Below are 16,322 nucleotides of genomic sequence, written 5' to 3' on the forward strand. Positions count from 1 at the left end.
CTCACCAACCTGGCGTGGTCCTTGCGGGATGGCTGGCAGCCTGGGAGGGCGTGCGGAGGCTGCGGGCAGCCGGGGCAGGCCAGGGGTCCGGTCCTCGGAGGTGAGGCTGGGCACCCTGTCGATGCGGGCCCGCCCTGCTGGAGCCAGGGGAGCTCGGGTGCCAGTCCCACTCTCAGCTGACCAACATCTGAGCCAGAGGCCAGGCTGCTTCTCCCCCACCCCCTGCACCCCACCCCTGTGAATAATGCCGCTTGCCTCACAGAGCGGGGCCTCCCGGGCTTTGATGCCTGGGGGTGGGGATGGGGTGGGGTGGGGAGGGTGGCGTGTTGGGTGGAAGACAAGACAGGGTTAAAGACCCAGCCATCCAGGCTCAGAGCACAGAAATGGTCCCGTTGCTGGGAGAGGTGTCCCCCAGCCTCCCAGGTCTCCCAGCTCTCAGGGTCCCCCTCCGAGCCCTGGGGCCAGGGCAGGGCTCCTTCCCACCCAACCCCAACCCCAACCCCAACCCCAACCCCAGCCACAACAATAATTAACCCCGTGAACCCCAGCAAATAAAGATCTGAATCACAAAAAGGAGGCGTCATCGCTGCCCCAGGGTGGGGAACTCGGAGGTCCCAGTATCCTGTGACACCCCAGTCCGCACACACTGCTAGGCCCGAGGGCACCCCCTCCACTGGGGCCTGGGGGAGGGCTCACCTGTCTTGGGTTTGGACCGGAGAGAAGATTAAGAATAAGAGAAATAAAAAATAAAAATAGAAAACTGTACAAGTCTTTTCCCTGAATTTTCTAGTTTGTCTCAGGAGGAAGGGCTCAGTGTTGAGATAGGGAGGGAGAAAGGCACCATCCCTTGTCTGATTTTATTTTTTAAATATATTTTATTATTTTTTTACAGAGAGGAAGGGAGAGAAATAGAGAGTTAGAAACACCCATGGGAGAGAATCATCGACCAGCTGCCTCCTGCACCCCCCCCCCCCCACTGGGGGTGAGCCCTCAACCAAGGTACATGCCCTTACCCGGAATCGAACCCGGGACCTTTCAGTCCGCAGACGGACGCTCTATTGGACTCTGGCCAATCGGAGCAGGCTTTTTACTAGAACACAGTGTACATGTTCTGTACCCGAAGCTACACTGTGTTCTAGTAAAAAGCCTGCTCAGATTGGCCAGAGTCAGAGAGGCGGTCTATTAAAAAAAGAACTGGTGTTGCCTCGGAAGTGGGGGGTAGTCTTATACAGCGAATATGGGCATAAACCTACGTTTTAACTGTAAAATTAGGGGGTCGTCTTATACGCCCGGTCATCTTATATGCGGGAAAATACGGTATGTATTTTTAAAAATCACTGGACTGGTGGGCCAACTCTCCAGGGGTCCCGTGTCCGCCAGGTGCTGCTAAGAAAGGCACTCGGGTTGCGGGATAAAACCCTGCCAGCGGAGCAGGTGCGGAGACCGGCGGTGTTTGAGGCCAGGCGGTCAGGGGCCCTGGGGGGGTATCCGCGCGTCCCCCTGGCCGGTCCCCTCCGCTGGGGGCGGGGATCTCGCTCCGTCTCCTCCCCGCCCTCCCGCATCGATCCTCCCGGGAAGTTCTGCGCCCGGTGCCCAGCGAGCAGCACAGGGGCGGGTGCCAGGCCCGTGACTCCGCCCCGCCCGCGCGCCCGCGCCCTGCGCCTCCCGGGCCGCAGACGCCGCGTCCGCCCGGCGGCCGGTCCGGGGCATGGAGACGGCGGCGCGGGGGGCGGCCCGGGGCGGCGGGAGCGGCGGGGCCGAGGCGCTGCTGGGCGAGCTGGAGGCGCGCGTGCGGGCCGTGGTGCGCGCGAGCTCGTGGTGGGAGCGCCACGGCGTGGACTGCTCCATCCTGGCGCTCAGCCTGCTCGCCCTGCCGCCCGGTGAGGGAGCGGGACCCAGGGCCGGGGACGGGCGGCGCGGAGGGTGCGAGGGAGGGGATGAAGAGGGCTGGGGTGGAGTTGGGGAGACGCTGCGTGCTGGGGACCCCGAATCTGACCGTCTGTTTGGGGTGTCCTGTCCTGTGTCCTCAGAGGACCTGGGCGCGGGGTGGGGAGGGGGGGAGAGACCAGGCATGAAGGGCAGAGGTGGGGCAGCTGAGAGGGGTGGGAGGCTGGGAGGGGTGAGGACCGTAGTCTAGGGGAGGAAGTTCAGTGGGACCACCAGGGATGGGGTGAAGAGGGAGGGGGTTCCCTGGTCTGGACCCCCCCATGCCCAGCCGTTGCTGCTCTGGCTGGGGCGCCGGACCAAGGCTCCTGGAATCTCCTTGAGGAGTCACGGGGCTGTTTGTCCCCAAACCCTGATGAGAGAGCCACCCCCTCAGGCCGCAGGGGGGCCCCAGTGCTGGGCTCGCTTTGGTCTGGGCTTCCCCGGGTTTGGGCCCAGATCTCCAAAAGCCGAGAAAAACCTTGCTCTCTCTTCTCCCCCCCTCCCCCCTCCCCCAGGGTTCCTGTGCCTGCGCTCGGAGCATGGCCTGGTCTTTGTCCTGGGCATCACCATCCTGGGGGTGTGCCACTACACGCTCACGGTCAAGGGCAGCCACCTGGCCACGCACGGTGCCCTCACTGAGTCCAGGCGCTGGAGCCAGATCTGGGCGCACTTCTTCGTGGAGGTGAGCCTGGGAGAGGGCGAGGCAGCTGCTGGGCCAGCGGGCATCCCCCTGGCTCGGTGCCAGTGTGGAGGTGTGTGCCCACGGGGCGGGTGGCTGCAGCTGCTGGGAAGTGGGTCCCGGTGTGCAGCCTGCACCACGGTGTGTGTCTGTGGGTGCCCTGGAGGGGGGTGGCACTGTGGGGGAGAGGTGTGGGGGGATGCACGAGCATCTATGGCAGTGGACTCGACCTGGGTACCCCTGCTGCTCCGGGGGCACCTGCTCAGCTCTCCGCAGCACCAGCCCACGTGGTGACTCCTCCTCCTCCGGACACCTGGGCCTGGCAGGTCTCGGCTACAGCCTTGGGGCCTCCTGGTTTTGCAATCAGGGCTTAAAATGTGAGCTGGGGACGGAAGGGGGCGGGGAGGAGGTGCCGGGTGTCACAGTGTCCCAGCCCCGGAACACGTGTCCCTCTGATCCTGGTGACACTGAGCCATCCTGACCAGGCCCCTCCCTGCTCCCCAAGTCTGCTCCAGCAAGGTCCCTCCTCTCTCCTGCCCCTGCGCCCCCTCTTCCTGCCGCCGCCCCCCCCCCATCCCCCCCCACCCCCCCGCTTCGGCCTTCTCACCCCGCCCTCGGGCAGGCAGGGCCAGGGAGGCAAAGGGCTCTGGCCAGGCTGCCCGTCTCTCTGGCCCGGTCTCAGGCCTCTCCGGTTCCTCTGCGGGACCTGTCCCCTCCTCCCCGGACCGCGGCCTGGCAGCCGGGCGGGCGACAGCGGCGGGCACGGCCTCGGGAGCTGCCCCTCCCGGTGCGTTCCCAGCCCCACTGGCCGCCTGACCTTGGGCACGTTATCAAGTCCAGCATCTAATGTTCGCTTCCTCCTCTAATGAATGGGACTGGCCACAGGGCCTCCCTCGAAGCCGGGTGGGGATTCCCCGGGACCTTGCCCACAGCCCTGACTTGCTCTTCGGGGCTGGCTCGTGTCGGCTGTGCTTTCTGCCCTCCGGAGGGCGCCTGCAGCAGCGGGGAGGGTCAGCGGCTTTTGTTGTTTGTTTTGAACAGAAAGGTTGATGCATTTATGCAAATATCAGAAGACAGGTGTGTGTGTGTCTGTGTGTTTGTGTGTGTGTTGGGGGCTGTTGGCTGTCCTCTGCGTTGCACAAAGGACCAGCTCCTGCTGCCCAGGACCCCCCTGGACCCCCGCCTGTCCACTCTCCCACGTCCTGCGGTCGCCCTTCTTGCTGGGTGCCCGGGTCTCCCATCCTTATAGAACAATCTAGTCCTCCCCTCCGCAGCCTTCCGTGTCAGCTGAGTGTCCCTGGCTTTCCCGGGGCACCCCGTTTTGCCAGGTTCAGCTCAGGGGCTGCTGGCTCCGGAAGGGGGTGGGCAAGGACCTCACCCCTCTGACCGCTCTCCCCGTGGGGGAGGGGCGAGCAGTGACACTCCAGGTGTTGTTGTTTCCCCACTAAAATGTCCCAGTCACCCGCACCTCCCCACCCAGCCTCTCTCCGGAGACCCACTTCCGGTCTACAGGAGAAAGTCCCATCCTCCCTGCCCCCTCTGACCCTCTCTCCAGCCCAGGGATAACCTGCCTGCCCTGCAAGAGCGCCTGCCCCTCCCTGTCCCTCCCTGTCCTTCCCTGCCCCTCTCTGCCCCTCTCTGTCCCTCCCTGCCCCTCTCTGTCCCTCTCTGTCCCTCCCTGTCCTTCCCTGTCCCTCCCTGTCCCTCTCTGTCCCTCCCTGCCCCTCCCTGCCCCTCCCTGTCCCTGGTGATGCCACAGGGACTGCTGTGAAGGGCCACAGGGAGGTGGGGGAAGGTGGGGAGAGGTGGGGGGAGGTGGGGGATGGTGGGGGATGGTGGAGGAAGGTGGGGGGAGGTGGGGGGAGGTGGGGGGAGGTGGGGGGAGGTGGGGGATGGTGGGGGGAGGTGGGGGGAGGTGGGGGGAGGTGGGGGGAGGTAGGGGGAGGTGGGGGAGGTGGGGAAAGGTGGGCGGCGGCAGGGCCATATTAAATCCTGAAGCTCAGCCAGGATTAACTCCGGAAATGAGAGGGACCTTAGACACTCCCCTCCTGTCCCTCAGATGCTCCCGGAGTGGAAGGGAGCAGGCTGCGGCAGGTGCTAAGCTCCACTGTTTCTCAACTTCCGGGGGCGGCGAGTCCCAGCTGCTCCGGAGCCAGCACCGCCCAGCTCTGCCCCCAGGAGTCTCACCCACGGGAGGCCCCACCTTCATCCAAGGCCTTTGTGGTGGCGAAACAGAGCCAGGAGCCACAGCCTGGTCATATTCTCGAATGTTCTCTTCCCACGAGCTCGGTGTGGCCATCATCCTCAGGGCTGCACAGCCGCTCTCTCCTCTTGTCCACGCCTGCTGCCCTCCGCTCCCATGTCCACCTCCGGAGCGGCCCCGCCATGGCCCTGGCCCTCACCTGGAGCCCTGGCCTTGACCCTGACTCCTCTCCTCCCCCAGCCTCACCTTTCCCCCAGATCCTGCCTCCGGGCCTGCCCGCCGCCCTCACCATCTCGCATCTCCGGACCAGCAGCCTCTGGCAGCCACCCTCCCCATCCTGTCCCTCCCTTCCAGTCTCAGAGCGTGACCTATTTGACACCCAACTTCGGTTGTGTCATAATTTTATAATGACGGTGTTTAATCCTGCAAAGCATTGTCTGTTTAAGAGATAAAATAAAAGGAAATATTAGAAGACACGTAAGGGATTGTGAGCCTCGCTTACCCCCTAGGGCAGCTCAACCACTGAGCCACACTGGCCGGGCTTCCTTTTTTAAAAAATTTTATTTCCACCCCCTAACCCCTTTCTTTTTGGCCACCATCAATTTATTCTCTGTATTTTTTAGTCTATTTTTCTCTGGTTATTTTTGTTGTTGTTTTAGATGCCACACATCAGTGGAAGCGTGCGGTAGTTGTCTCTCTGACTGACATATCACTTGGCATGAAGCCCTCTAGGCCATCCGCGCGGTTGCAAGTGGCGAGTTGTCAGCCTTTGCGGTGGCGGAGTCACAGTCCCCTGTACACACGCACCGCTTCTCCTCTGCCCACTCCTCTGCCGACGGCACTGGGGCTGCTTCCATGGCTGGGCTATTACAGACAACGCCGCAGTGAGCACCGGGGTGCACAGATTTTTTTCAGATCCGTATTTCTGTTTTCTCCGGATAAACACCCAGAAGCCGGATTGCGGGATCACAGGGAGCTCTATGTGTAATGTTCAGAGGCACCTCCATCCTGCTTTCCGCCGTGGCTGCACCGGTCTGCACTCCCCCCACCGTGCCCAGGGCTCCCTCTCTTCCATGTCCTCGCCGCACCTGTTGTCGGCTGGCTTATTGGTGATTCAGCTGGCATTTCTTTTCTTTTTTTTAAATATATTTTACTGATTTTTTTTTTTTTCCAGAGAGGAAGGCAGAGAAATAGAGAGTTAGAAACATCCATGAGAGAGAAACATTGATCAGCTGCCTCCTGCACACGCCCTACTGGGGATGTGCCCGCAACCAAGGTACATGCCCTTGACCGGAACCGAACCTGGGACCTTTCAGTCCGCAGGCCGACGCTCTATCCACTGAGCCACACCGGTTAGGGCTCAGCTGGCACTTCTTGATGAGAGAGGCAATGCAGGAGGCCTGGCCCTGGGAGCGGAAGGGCACAGAAGGCGCAGTTACAATCAGTTGCCTCTCCCGCCTGGGACACAACCGTGAGCCTCAAAGCCCTGGCTGAGCCCCCGGTGCCCGCCGCCAGGCTCCTGCCACTGACGTGACCCAGCCAGGAGCCCGATGGGCGCGTGCTCTTGAGCAGGCGGGTCCTCGGAGACCAGCAGGCCTGGGAGAGATGTCTCTTTAAGCCACGATACCCTCCCACCTCTCAGGTTCTGTCCCTGTTGCGAGGTTACAAGGACGTGCCCTGGGGGTTGCACCACCTGAGAGCAGCACAGCCGGCCTGTCTCCGGGGGCTCCGCAGCAAGGCTGCCGCGGAACTGGCACCCTCCCACCCCCCTGCAACCCCCTTGCCCTCTGCCTTCCGCGGACAATGCCACAGCTCCCGTGGCTGCTGTAACACTGCACCGTGCCATCACTACCCGTGCTCCTCAGCCTCCTTTATTTATTTATTTTTTCTTCTTATTGTTTTTTTTAAACACTATTCTTTTTTTAAAAAAGTATATTTTATTGACTTTGTACAGAGAAGGAGAGAGAGAGAGAGAGAAACGTCAATGAGAGAGAGTCATCGATCAGCTGCCTCTTGCACACCCCCTACTGGGGATATGCCCGCACCCAAGGTACATGCCCTTGACCGGAATGGAACCCAGGACCTTTCAGTCCCCAAGCAGACGCTCTATCCATTGAACCAAACCGGTTTCAGCATATGTTTTATTTATTTAAAAAAATATTTCTTATTTAAAATATATTTTTTATTGATTTTAGAGAGGAAGGGAGAGAGAGAAACGTTAATGATGAGACAGAACCACTGATTGGCTGCCTCCTGCACGCCCCCTACTGGGGATTGAGCGCACAACGTGGAATGGAACTGAGACCTCCTGGTTCACAGATGGATGCTCAACCACTGAGCCATGCTGGCCGGGCCTCTGTGTCCTTTATTTTTTAATTTTTAAAAATATTTAAAAATATATATTTTATTGATTTTTTACAGAGAGAAAGGGAGAGGGAGAGAGTTAGAAACATTGATGAGAGAGAAACATCAATCAGCTGCCTCCTGCATATTGTCTACAGGGGATGTGCCTACAACCAAGGTACATGCCCCTGAGCAGAATCGAACTTGGGACCCTTGAGTCCACAGGCCGAGGCTCTATCCACTGAGCCACACCGATTAGGGCTGTAGTGTCCTTTAGAAGGAGCGTCTGGCTCCATTTCGCCTCCCACAGTGTGGGGACAGTGTCCTTCGCTGTCTTCCGTCTCCGCCTGGCTTTGCCTGGACCCAGAGCCTGGGCCCTGCTCTCTGGAGTGAGCGGCACATCTCAGGGGTCGTGTGGCTTATCTGGGCTGAAAGCTGGGTTCAAATCCCACCTCTGCTGCCCACATCGAGAGTGAGCTGGCTGGTCACGTGGCCTCTGTCTGTCTGTTTCCGCTTCTGTTGACAGCGGGTGATCACAGCCCTGACCCCGGGCTGGGGATTAGCCAGGCGCGCAGAGTGCAGAACGCTGTGTGCTCACGGAAGGCCTCCCGCTGCCTGAGGGGCTCAGTGACTGGCTTTGGGGAGCCCTTCCCTCCCCCGCAAACAGGCAGGCCGCGTCTTCAGCACAGTTAGCAGCACCTCGTGGCCTGGATAAGACGCGGGGAGAGGCTGCCTTCTGCATGCTCACCTGCAGCCTCCGTGTGAGAAGCACTTAGCCCCTCTGTGCACCTAGAACGGCCGCTCTGGGCGTCAGAGAGCGGCTGCCCAGGACCGGCTGTGGAGGACCTCACAAATGCCACAGAGGTGCCACCCCGGGGAGCAGTGCGCCCGGCACCCTCACCCCAGGTGCCACCCGCGTGGACAGCCTAGGACACGGCCTCCCTTCACCCCTGACTGTGCCCACACCGCCCCTCCCTGCGCGGGCTCAGGGCGCAGAGGAGAGCTCTGAAGGCACAGATCTTTCCGAGATAAACACGCACCGCAGAACGGCAGCCGGATGCCAGGAGCGGGCCCTGCCCAGGCCTCCCAGGCTGGCAGGCTGTCCGGGTGGTCGGGGGGCAGCGTGGCAATCGGGGGTGGCCTGGCGCCCCTCGCATGCTGCAGCGCCACCCCCGGCGGGCGCGGTTCCTCGGACCGGCGGCCTCTCTGCGCTCAGGACACCCGAGAGCTGATGGTCAAGGCCGATTAGCTGGGCTGAGAGCGAGGCAGGGGGGCCCGGAGGCTGGGGCGCTCGTGAGGCCCCCAAGGCCCTGCTGGGCTGGGCTGGGCTGGGCTGAGCCGGACCCCGGCCTCTCTGGCTCCCCCTCCAGGTGTGCACGGCCTTCCCCGCCGAGGACGCGCAGCACGGCCACGTCAAGATGCACCACGGCTACACCAACGTGCTGGGCCTGGGCGACTCCAGCACCTGGCGGCTGCCCTGCCTCAACCGCTATGTCTACATGTTCCTGGCACCTCTCCTGATCCCCGTCCTCACGCCGCTGGTGGCTGTGGGTGAGTGTGCGGGCCTGGGGCCCCCGTGGCCTGCGGGGACCTGGTCTTCCCTTTTCCTCCCCCCTCCTCGCTCGCGGAGGCTGCTCTGGAGGAGGGGAGGAGCCCTGGGCTGAGACCGGACAGGAACGCTCTGGGGCAGCCAGGCTGGGTGGAAAGAGCTCAGACCGGGCCAAGCCTGGCTCAGCTGAGTACGGGCTGGCGACCTCAGGCAGGTAACCCAACCTCTCTGAGCCTCGGTTCTTCCCTGCCCCGCACTATTACCTCATGAGGTCATAGACGTTAAAACGCTTTGAAAACGCCTCGCACTGTATTGCACGTTGGACTTTTTATTTTTATAAAAGAAACTTTTAAAAGAGTGTTCATTGATTTCAGAGAAGAAGATTGATTTCAGAGAGAGAGAGAGAAACATCAATAATGAGAGAGAATCATTGTCAGCTGCCTCTCAGTGAGCCTGCAACCCAGGCATGTGCTCTGACTGGGAATCGAACCGTGACCTCCTGGTTCATAGGTCAATGCTCAGTCACTGAGCCAAGCTGGCCGGAAGCATGTTAGAATTTTTTTAAAAATATATATTTTATTGATTTTTTACAGCGAGGAAGGGAGAAGGATAGAGAGCTGCACACTCCCCACTGGGGATGTGCCCGAAATCAAGATACATGCCCTTGACTGGAATCAAATCTGTGGCCGTTCCGTCTGCAGGCCAACGCTCTATCCACCGAGCCAAACCGGTCAGGGCAGCATGTCAGGATTTTTAATATCACGGGAGCAAATCCTCTGGTGGAAGGACAGGGGCTGGGGGCGGCAGACCTGGATTCAAGCCCCAGGCCGCCATCAGTGACCCGGCCAAGTTGCCTAATGCCCCATTTCCTCACCCGCACCGTGGGGGAGGTGCTTTCGGGGCTGAGGGCGATGACCCAGGTGGCCCTGTTAGCACCGCGGGGCCAGCAGGGAGCCGGCTGGGAGGCGCCGCGCCCACCCGCTGTGTTCTTGCCCCGCAGAGCGGCTGAGGAGGGCGAGGCCCGGGGCGGCGCTGCGGGCGCTGGGCCTGATCGCCCTGGGCCTGTGTTCCCACTACTGGCTGCTCCGGCACGTGTCCGGCTTCCGGAGCCCGGCCTCGGCGCTGGCCTGCATGCTCTGCACCAGGTCCCTGCTGGCCCACCCGTACCTGCACATCAACGTCTTCCAGGTGAGGCCTCCCGCCCGGCCGCTGGGGCCCCAGGGTGCCCAGACCACGCCCCGCACTGGGGACCAGGGGGTTCCCAGGCCACGCCCCTCACTGGGACCCCGGGGGTTCCCAGGCCACGCCCCTCACTGGGACCCCGGGTGCCCAGGCCACGCCCCTCACTGGGGACCAGGGGGTTCCCAGGCCACGCCCCTCATTGGGGACCACAGGGTGCCCAGGCCACGCCCCTCACTGGGACCCCGGGGGTTCCCAGGCCACGCCCCTCACTGGGACCCCGGGGGTTCCCAGGCCACGCCCCTCACTGGGGCCCCCGGGTGCCCAGGCCACGCCCCTCACTGGAGGAGAGAGGCCCAGAGATGGACCAGACTGGGCTCGCGGCTCAGCCTCTTCACGCTGATGGGAGTGAGGGGGGCGAAGGGCCCGCTGGTCCCGGTGCCGGGTGAGGGCCCGGGCGGGTGGGGGGGCAGGAGTGGCTCAGGCCGTGCCCGCGCCTCTGTCACAGCACATCGGGCTGCCCATGTTCTCGCGGGACCAGAAGCCCCGCCGGCTCCACATGATGAGCCTGGGGGTGCTGAACCTGCCGCGGCTGCCAGTGCTGGACTGGGCGTTCGGCCACTCCATCGTCAGCTGCCACGTGGAGCACCACCTGTTCCCCAAGCTCTCCGACAACATGTGCCTCAAGGTAGGGGGGGCGGAGGCCGGGAACCTCGGCATCGCCTGAGCCCGCGTCCCCCCACTGACTGGTCAGAGGCCCCAGGGGGGGTTTCCGGTCAGAGACACCTGGGTTTCTTTTTTTCCTTTTTATATAATTTTTATTGATTTCAGAAAGCGAGGGAGAGGAAGAGAGAGATAGAAACACCAATGATGAGAGGGAATCATTGACTGGCTGCCTCCTGCACGCCCCTCCCCTCCCACTGGGGACCAAACCTGCAACCCGGGCCTGTGCCCTTGACCGGAATCGAACCCAGGACCCTTGCGTCCACAGGCTGACGCTCTACCCAGTGAGCTAAACTGGCTAGGGCGGGTTTCTCATTAGCAGTGGCCTCAGCAAGCTCCTGGGCATCTCTGAGCCTCAGCTTCCTCCTCTGACCTGGCAGGGAGGAGCGCGCAGTGCTGACATCCACAGGCCTTGCGCGCGAGGTGGAGAAATGGCTCTGAGAGGCTGGGCACACGGCAGGTGCTGCTAAGAGGAGCCGTGGTTGTGCCCTCTGTGCCAGGAGGACTGTCCCTGGTTGGGAGCCCTGGTGTGGGGGGTGCTGCGGAGAAGTCTGCCCCCCCCCCCCCCCCCCCCCGTCCCTTGCCTGCTGGGAGGGGAGGCAGGAACTCTGTAAGCCCCCTGCTCCCCGGAGCCTGTGGGAGGGCCCCGGGGAAGGGCCGCCCGCAGGCAGTCCCAGGCCGCTCAGTGCCTCCTCCCGCCCGCCTTCCTCCCGCAGGTGAAGCCCGTGGTGTCCCAGTTCCTCCGGGAGAAGCAGCTGCCTTACAACGAAGACACCTACCTCGCCCGCTTCCGGCTGTTTCTCAGCCGCTACGAGGAGCTGCTGGTGCACGCCCCTCCCATCACTGAGCTGGCCGGGCTGCAGTGAGGGGTGCTGGCCGGGCTGCAGTGAGGGGTGCCGGGTCCCCCTGCTCCCTGCCCGGCCCAATCCCAATCTTCTTCTGCTTGTCACTCCGGCTGGGCTGCTGGTGGGGACCTGCAGTGCCAGGCTCTGGCGGGCAGGGAGCTGGTGTTTCTCGGCTTTGCGGGGTGCAGGGAGGAAAGGACTAAAGGTGGGCTTTCCGGGCAACTTCATCTCAGGACTACACAGCTGGGTCCTCCCGAAGGGGCCTGAGCCTCGGGGGGCTGAGGGAGGGTGACCGGGCGAGGAGAGGCCTGTGCAGGGGGCAGGCAAGGAGGGGGCATCGAGAGAGCAGGGCCAGCCCTCAGCTGGGGTCTGCCTGGCCCTGGGAGCGTTCTGTACGCAGCAGGGCACTGCCTCCCCCGAGCCCGGAGCCTCCTGTCCTCTGCGGAGCCCTCTCGCAGGGACCACGGGGAGGGGACTTGGGCAGGACCTTCCCGGCTTCCCAGCCGGAGGCGCCTGTGCCGGACACGGGCTCAGCAGCTCCCGGGAGCCGCAGCCGCAGGAGGGTCAGGGAGATCAGAGCGTTTGTGCTTTATAAATAAAGAGGACATTCCAGGTTCCGGAAGTAAGGGGAGAAAGGGTATAAATAGCTTTGGGCATGATCTTGGCTAGCTCCGGAGGAAGTCTGCCTTGTTCCATGGCATTTAGGAGAGGACCTGGAAGAATTTGAGAGAGAGAGAGAGGGAGAGAGAGAGAGAGAGAGAAATAGGCAGGGGTGATGGCACAGGGTCTGGGGGGCAGGCACTTTAGAGGAAAGGAAGGAGGAGGAGGTGGGGTGCCCACATAAGAGCTGGGAGTCCAGGGCTGGGCTGGGCTGTGCTGGGCAAGCATTGTCTGCAGCCCGGGAGCCAGCCTGCATGGGCAGCCCTGAGAGAGGGCTGGGGCTGGCCTGGCGGGGCTGGAAGAGGAGGTGCGGGAAGGGCCCCGCTGGAGGTGGGGGAGGAACAGAGAGGGGCCGGAGCAGCCGGGTTCACCAGGGCCTCTCCCCGCCCTCTGAGGCACTCGGCCGGGAAGGCTTTGTTGATGGGCCTGTGGGTGCATCGCAGGGTGCTCCGCAGCCTCCCTCGCTATGTGCCAGGAGTCCGAGTGGTGACAACTCAAAATGTCTGAAGACACTGGTGAAAACCACCCCTGGCCGACAGCAGGAATCAAGATCTGAGTGCAGAACGGCCTTAGTTTCCAGGGAGGGCCTCGGGCGGGGAAAGGCACACGGACCCTGCTAACGGCTGAGCCAGCGGGGCTGGGCAGAGGGTGAGAGGCGGGTCCTGTCAGAGAACCACAGGTGTGGCCTGAGGTGGCTCTGCGGGGGGGGGGGGGGGGGGTGGCTGCCATCCGCCCTCCCCATCCCCCCATCCCCCTCTCCGCCTGCCTGTCGCACCCGCTCCTGCAGCTACAACTGCTCCTTCGGGGCCTGGGGCGGGGTGGCTTCCAGCGGTGAGTAGCCCAGGGTGCTTCACTGGCCCCTTAGTCCTGCTCACACCTCTGCACAAGGTTCCTTCGGCGAAGCCTCTGCCAGTGGGCACTGCCAAGCGCGCCCTCTGTTTCCTGCCGGGAGGCTGGCGGCCCCGCAGAGCTTGGGCTCCAAGCAGCCCTCGGGAGGGAGGCGGGCTTGGCAGCCTCCCCAGCCGCCGCCTCGATGCCTTTCCCGCTGCTCCTTTGAAAGGCTCAGTAGCCAGCAGCGGCCCTCAGGTCCAGCAGTCCGACTCATCCAACTGCCAAATCCCCGCTTGAAAAATGCCGCGTCAGAGGAGGCCCCGATGCCGGTCCTGGCTAATGATTAAAGCCATCCTAATACATCACCGATGACTCAGGGTTATTGATCTGGGCCTGAGTGGGGCCTGGGCAGCAGCGGGAGGCCCCAGAGCAGGCTTGGCTGTACCACAGGCGCCAGAGAACAAGCCACTCGCTCGTTCTGAGACCTGGTGTTCTGTGGCTCAGAGAAGGTGGACTGGGATGCCTGGGGCTCGCCAGGGGAGGGGCGGCGACAGGAGGGAAGGGAGCCCTTCCTGGGCTCTGCGGGGACCTAAGCCCTAGTTTACACAGGCCTGTCAGAGGAGGTAATGTTGATAATATTGATGAGGATGAGGATAGTTGACATCTATTCAAAACATAAGGCACTTTTTTTTGTAAGAAACATTTACTTATTGGTAAATCACAGAGGCAGGAAAAGTAATTCCTAGAAGAAAGGGGCTTAAGAAATGAGGTGAGGAGGTAAAGGAAGGGCCCTTGGAGCTTGGGAGTGGGAAGCAAATGGTAATGGGCCTGGGGGCGGCAGGGGGGTGGGCGGTGGCAGTGGGGGGGGGGGAGGCTCCGGGGAAGGAGAGGCACTGGGTCCTCCATCCTAAGGGTTTTAAGGGCGGAGATTTTAAGGGAGGCTCAGGGGTGAATCCTAATAGAATATTCGGCAGCTTTCCAGGTGTGTTCACTCAGGACTGTGGGCTGCACTGATTGGGCGGCGGGCATTGGGGCGGCGGTCATTATTCATTGCAGCTGGGCCTGAGGCCAGCCATGGCTGGTTTTGCTGTCTCTCTGGGCTGGGAGCTGACATGCAACTGAGGCCTAGCTACTATCTTAAGGCACATTTTTTACCTGTCCCATTTAAGTTTAATCTTTACAAGCACTTGATTCTGTTTTTCCTAACGGGGCATGTTGTGAGGATCAGTCTTGGAGGGATTACATTTCTCAGCATCATGTGGCTGGTAAATGGTGGAGAAGGATTCGAACCTTGTGTCCAACTCCAGCCTCCCCGCTCTTACCCACCAAACACAGCGCCTCTACTGAGGGAGCCTTAGAGGGCTTTCAGTATCTCTGATCCTTCCCTTCCTTCCATGGAAAGAAGAATAAATGATTTGATCATTAAGACAAACTCTTGCCCTAGCAGCTTTGGCTCAGTGGATAGAGCATCGGCCTGCAAACCAAAGGATCACAGGTTCAATTTCGGTCAAGGGCACTGGTCCAGCCCTGGTCCAGGCATATGCAGGAGGCAACCAATTGATGTGACTCTCACATCGATGTTTCTCTCTGTCTCTCCCCCCTCCCTTCCAGTCTCTCTAAAAATCAATGAAAAACATCCTCAGGTGAGAAATAATAATAATAATAATAATAATAATAATAATAAAGACAAACTCTTTATGAACATCTTTTATATGCCAGACACTGTGCACAGCTCTGGGGATATGAGTGAATGAGATTGGGCTCCAATCTTCAGGAGTTTACAGTCCAGTGCGGGAGTTAACAAATTTTTTGGAAAAGGCCAGATAGTAAATATTTTGGGCTTTGTGGACCATGTGGTCCCTGTCACAAATACTCAAAAAATTTTGTGCCATTAAAGTGTGAAACAGCTGGGACAGGTTTGGCTCAGTGGATAGAGCATCGGCCTGCGGACTGAAAGGTCTCGGGTTCGATTCCGGTCAAGGGCATGTACCTTGGTTGCGGGTACATCCCCAGTAGGGGGTATGCAAGAGGCAGCTGATCAATGATTCTCTCGCATCGATGTTTCTAACTCTCTATCCCTCTCTCTTCCTCTCTGTGAAAAATCAATAAAATATATTTTTAAAAAATATTTAAAAATATATATATACTTTGCTCACTCTGTGTGTGTGTGTGTGTGTGTGTGTATGTGTGTGTCTGTTTGCATTAATTTTGCTCTTTTAAAATGTTGCATTAAGTAATTATTAATGTTGGTTTTTTGTACTCTCTTAATTTCCGCACTGGAGGCCAGTGCCTCTCTCACCACACTATTCCAGCCCTGGGACAGGGTCAAGATCTTTGTCCACAGCACCTGGGGCAAATCACTCCTTCCATTTCCTCACCTATGTAATAGGAAGGGACGAGCAGGACAAAATCTGTGTGGATGAAAAAGGGGTCCTACAGAGTGATTTGATCATAAACTCCTAAATGGGCAGTCTTGGTGGGCAGTCATGCCCAGGCCTATAGCTTCTTCAGTAAAAGGTTTTGAAGCCAGCGCTGTCCATTGTTTTTGTGCATATAGGTTAACAGGTTTCTGAAATACCATAATACCTCTCGAAGCTGTAAGCACCCTAGAGCACATAAACTAGTTAACTATCCTGTAGTCCAAACCCTACCTTGCTTTCTCCCACCTTCATAGAATCTTACTTATTAATTTCAAATGCATAAAAGAAACTGCAGTCGAAACCGGTTTGGCTCAATGGATAGAGCGTCGGCTTGGGGACTGAAGAGTCCCCAGTTCGATTCTGGTCAAGGGCACGTACCTTGGTTGCGGGCATATCCCCAGTAGGGGGTGTGCAAGAGGCAGCTGATTGATGACTCTCTCATCGATGTTTCTAACTATCTCTCTTCCTTCCTCTCTGTAAAAAATCAATAAAATACATTTAAAAAAAAAAACAAAACTGCAAAACTTACTCTCAGGAGCATCTGAGATATTGCTTCCTGACAATTATCGTCAGTTTTGGCTCAAACACATTTTTATAAAAATTCTCTACAGGTTTAGATGGTTCTTACGTGGGCATCTAGGCAGAGTCACACCTGATAGCACCCTGATAAATGAAAAGAGCCTCCAAGGTCCAGGAGAAGCCCCTTTTAAAGGGACTTCCGGGTTTGCTTGAGCTCACTGGTGATTGGCTAGCAGGAAACCGGCCAGGCAGGAAGCACCTATCAAAGGGAAAGGCGCTTGCGTCATCAGCCAGCGACGAGAGGCTAAGTAAACTCCTCTCTAATTGGTTCCCTTCTTCAATAGGGATTGAAACAGCGATGGGGATTTGTTCCTTTTTAACTCCGGACTTCAGATTACGGGAGAGAGTGTGAACATTGGGGAGCAATTTATTAAGTCACGCAGGG

The 16,322-nt window shown here is 59.7% G+C and overlaps 1 protein-coding gene across 1 annotated transcript; it reads left to right on the forward strand.

The window, feature by feature from the left end:
* Positions 1 to 1,657: 1,657 nt before the first annotated feature.
* On the forward strand, positions 1,658 to 13,300 carry FADS6 (fatty acid desaturase 6). Its single transcript, XM_084863683.1, has 6 exons — positions 1,658 to 1,880; positions 2,442 to 2,608; positions 8,522 to 8,702; positions 9,701 to 9,888; positions 10,388 to 10,567; positions 11,319 to 13,300. The coding sequence occupies exons 1-6, from the start codon at positions 1,709 to 1,711 to the stop codon at positions 11,466 to 11,468; spliced, it is 1,038 nt and encodes a 345-aa protein (XP_084719809.1). The 5' UTR covers positions 1,658 to 1,708; the 3' UTR covers positions 11,469 to 13,300.
* Positions 13,301 to 16,322: the final 3,022 nt, after the last annotated feature.

This window comes from Pipistrellus hanaki, assembly GCF_964339955.1.
Source record: "Pipistrellus hanaki genome assembly, chromosome: 16".
Lineage (NCBI taxonomy): Eukaryota > Metazoa > Chordata > Mammalia > Chiroptera > Vespertilionidae > Pipistrellus > Pipistrellus hanaki.

Bases quoted from the DNA above. Each gene is read 5' to 3' on its own strand.
- FADS6 (XM_084863683.1), top strand. From the start codon at position 1,709: ATGGAGACGGCGGCGCGGGGGGCGGCCCGGGGCGGCGGGAGCGGCGGG. The intron at 1,881-2,441 runs GTGAGGGAGCGG...CCCCTCCCCCAG, and splicing joins CCTGCTCGCCCTGCCGCCCG to GGTTCCTGTGCCTGCGCTCG. The intron at 2,609-8,521 runs GTGAGCCTGGGA...CTCCCCCTCCAG, and splicing joins GGGCGCACTTCTTCGTGGAG to GTGTGCACGGCCTTCCCCGC.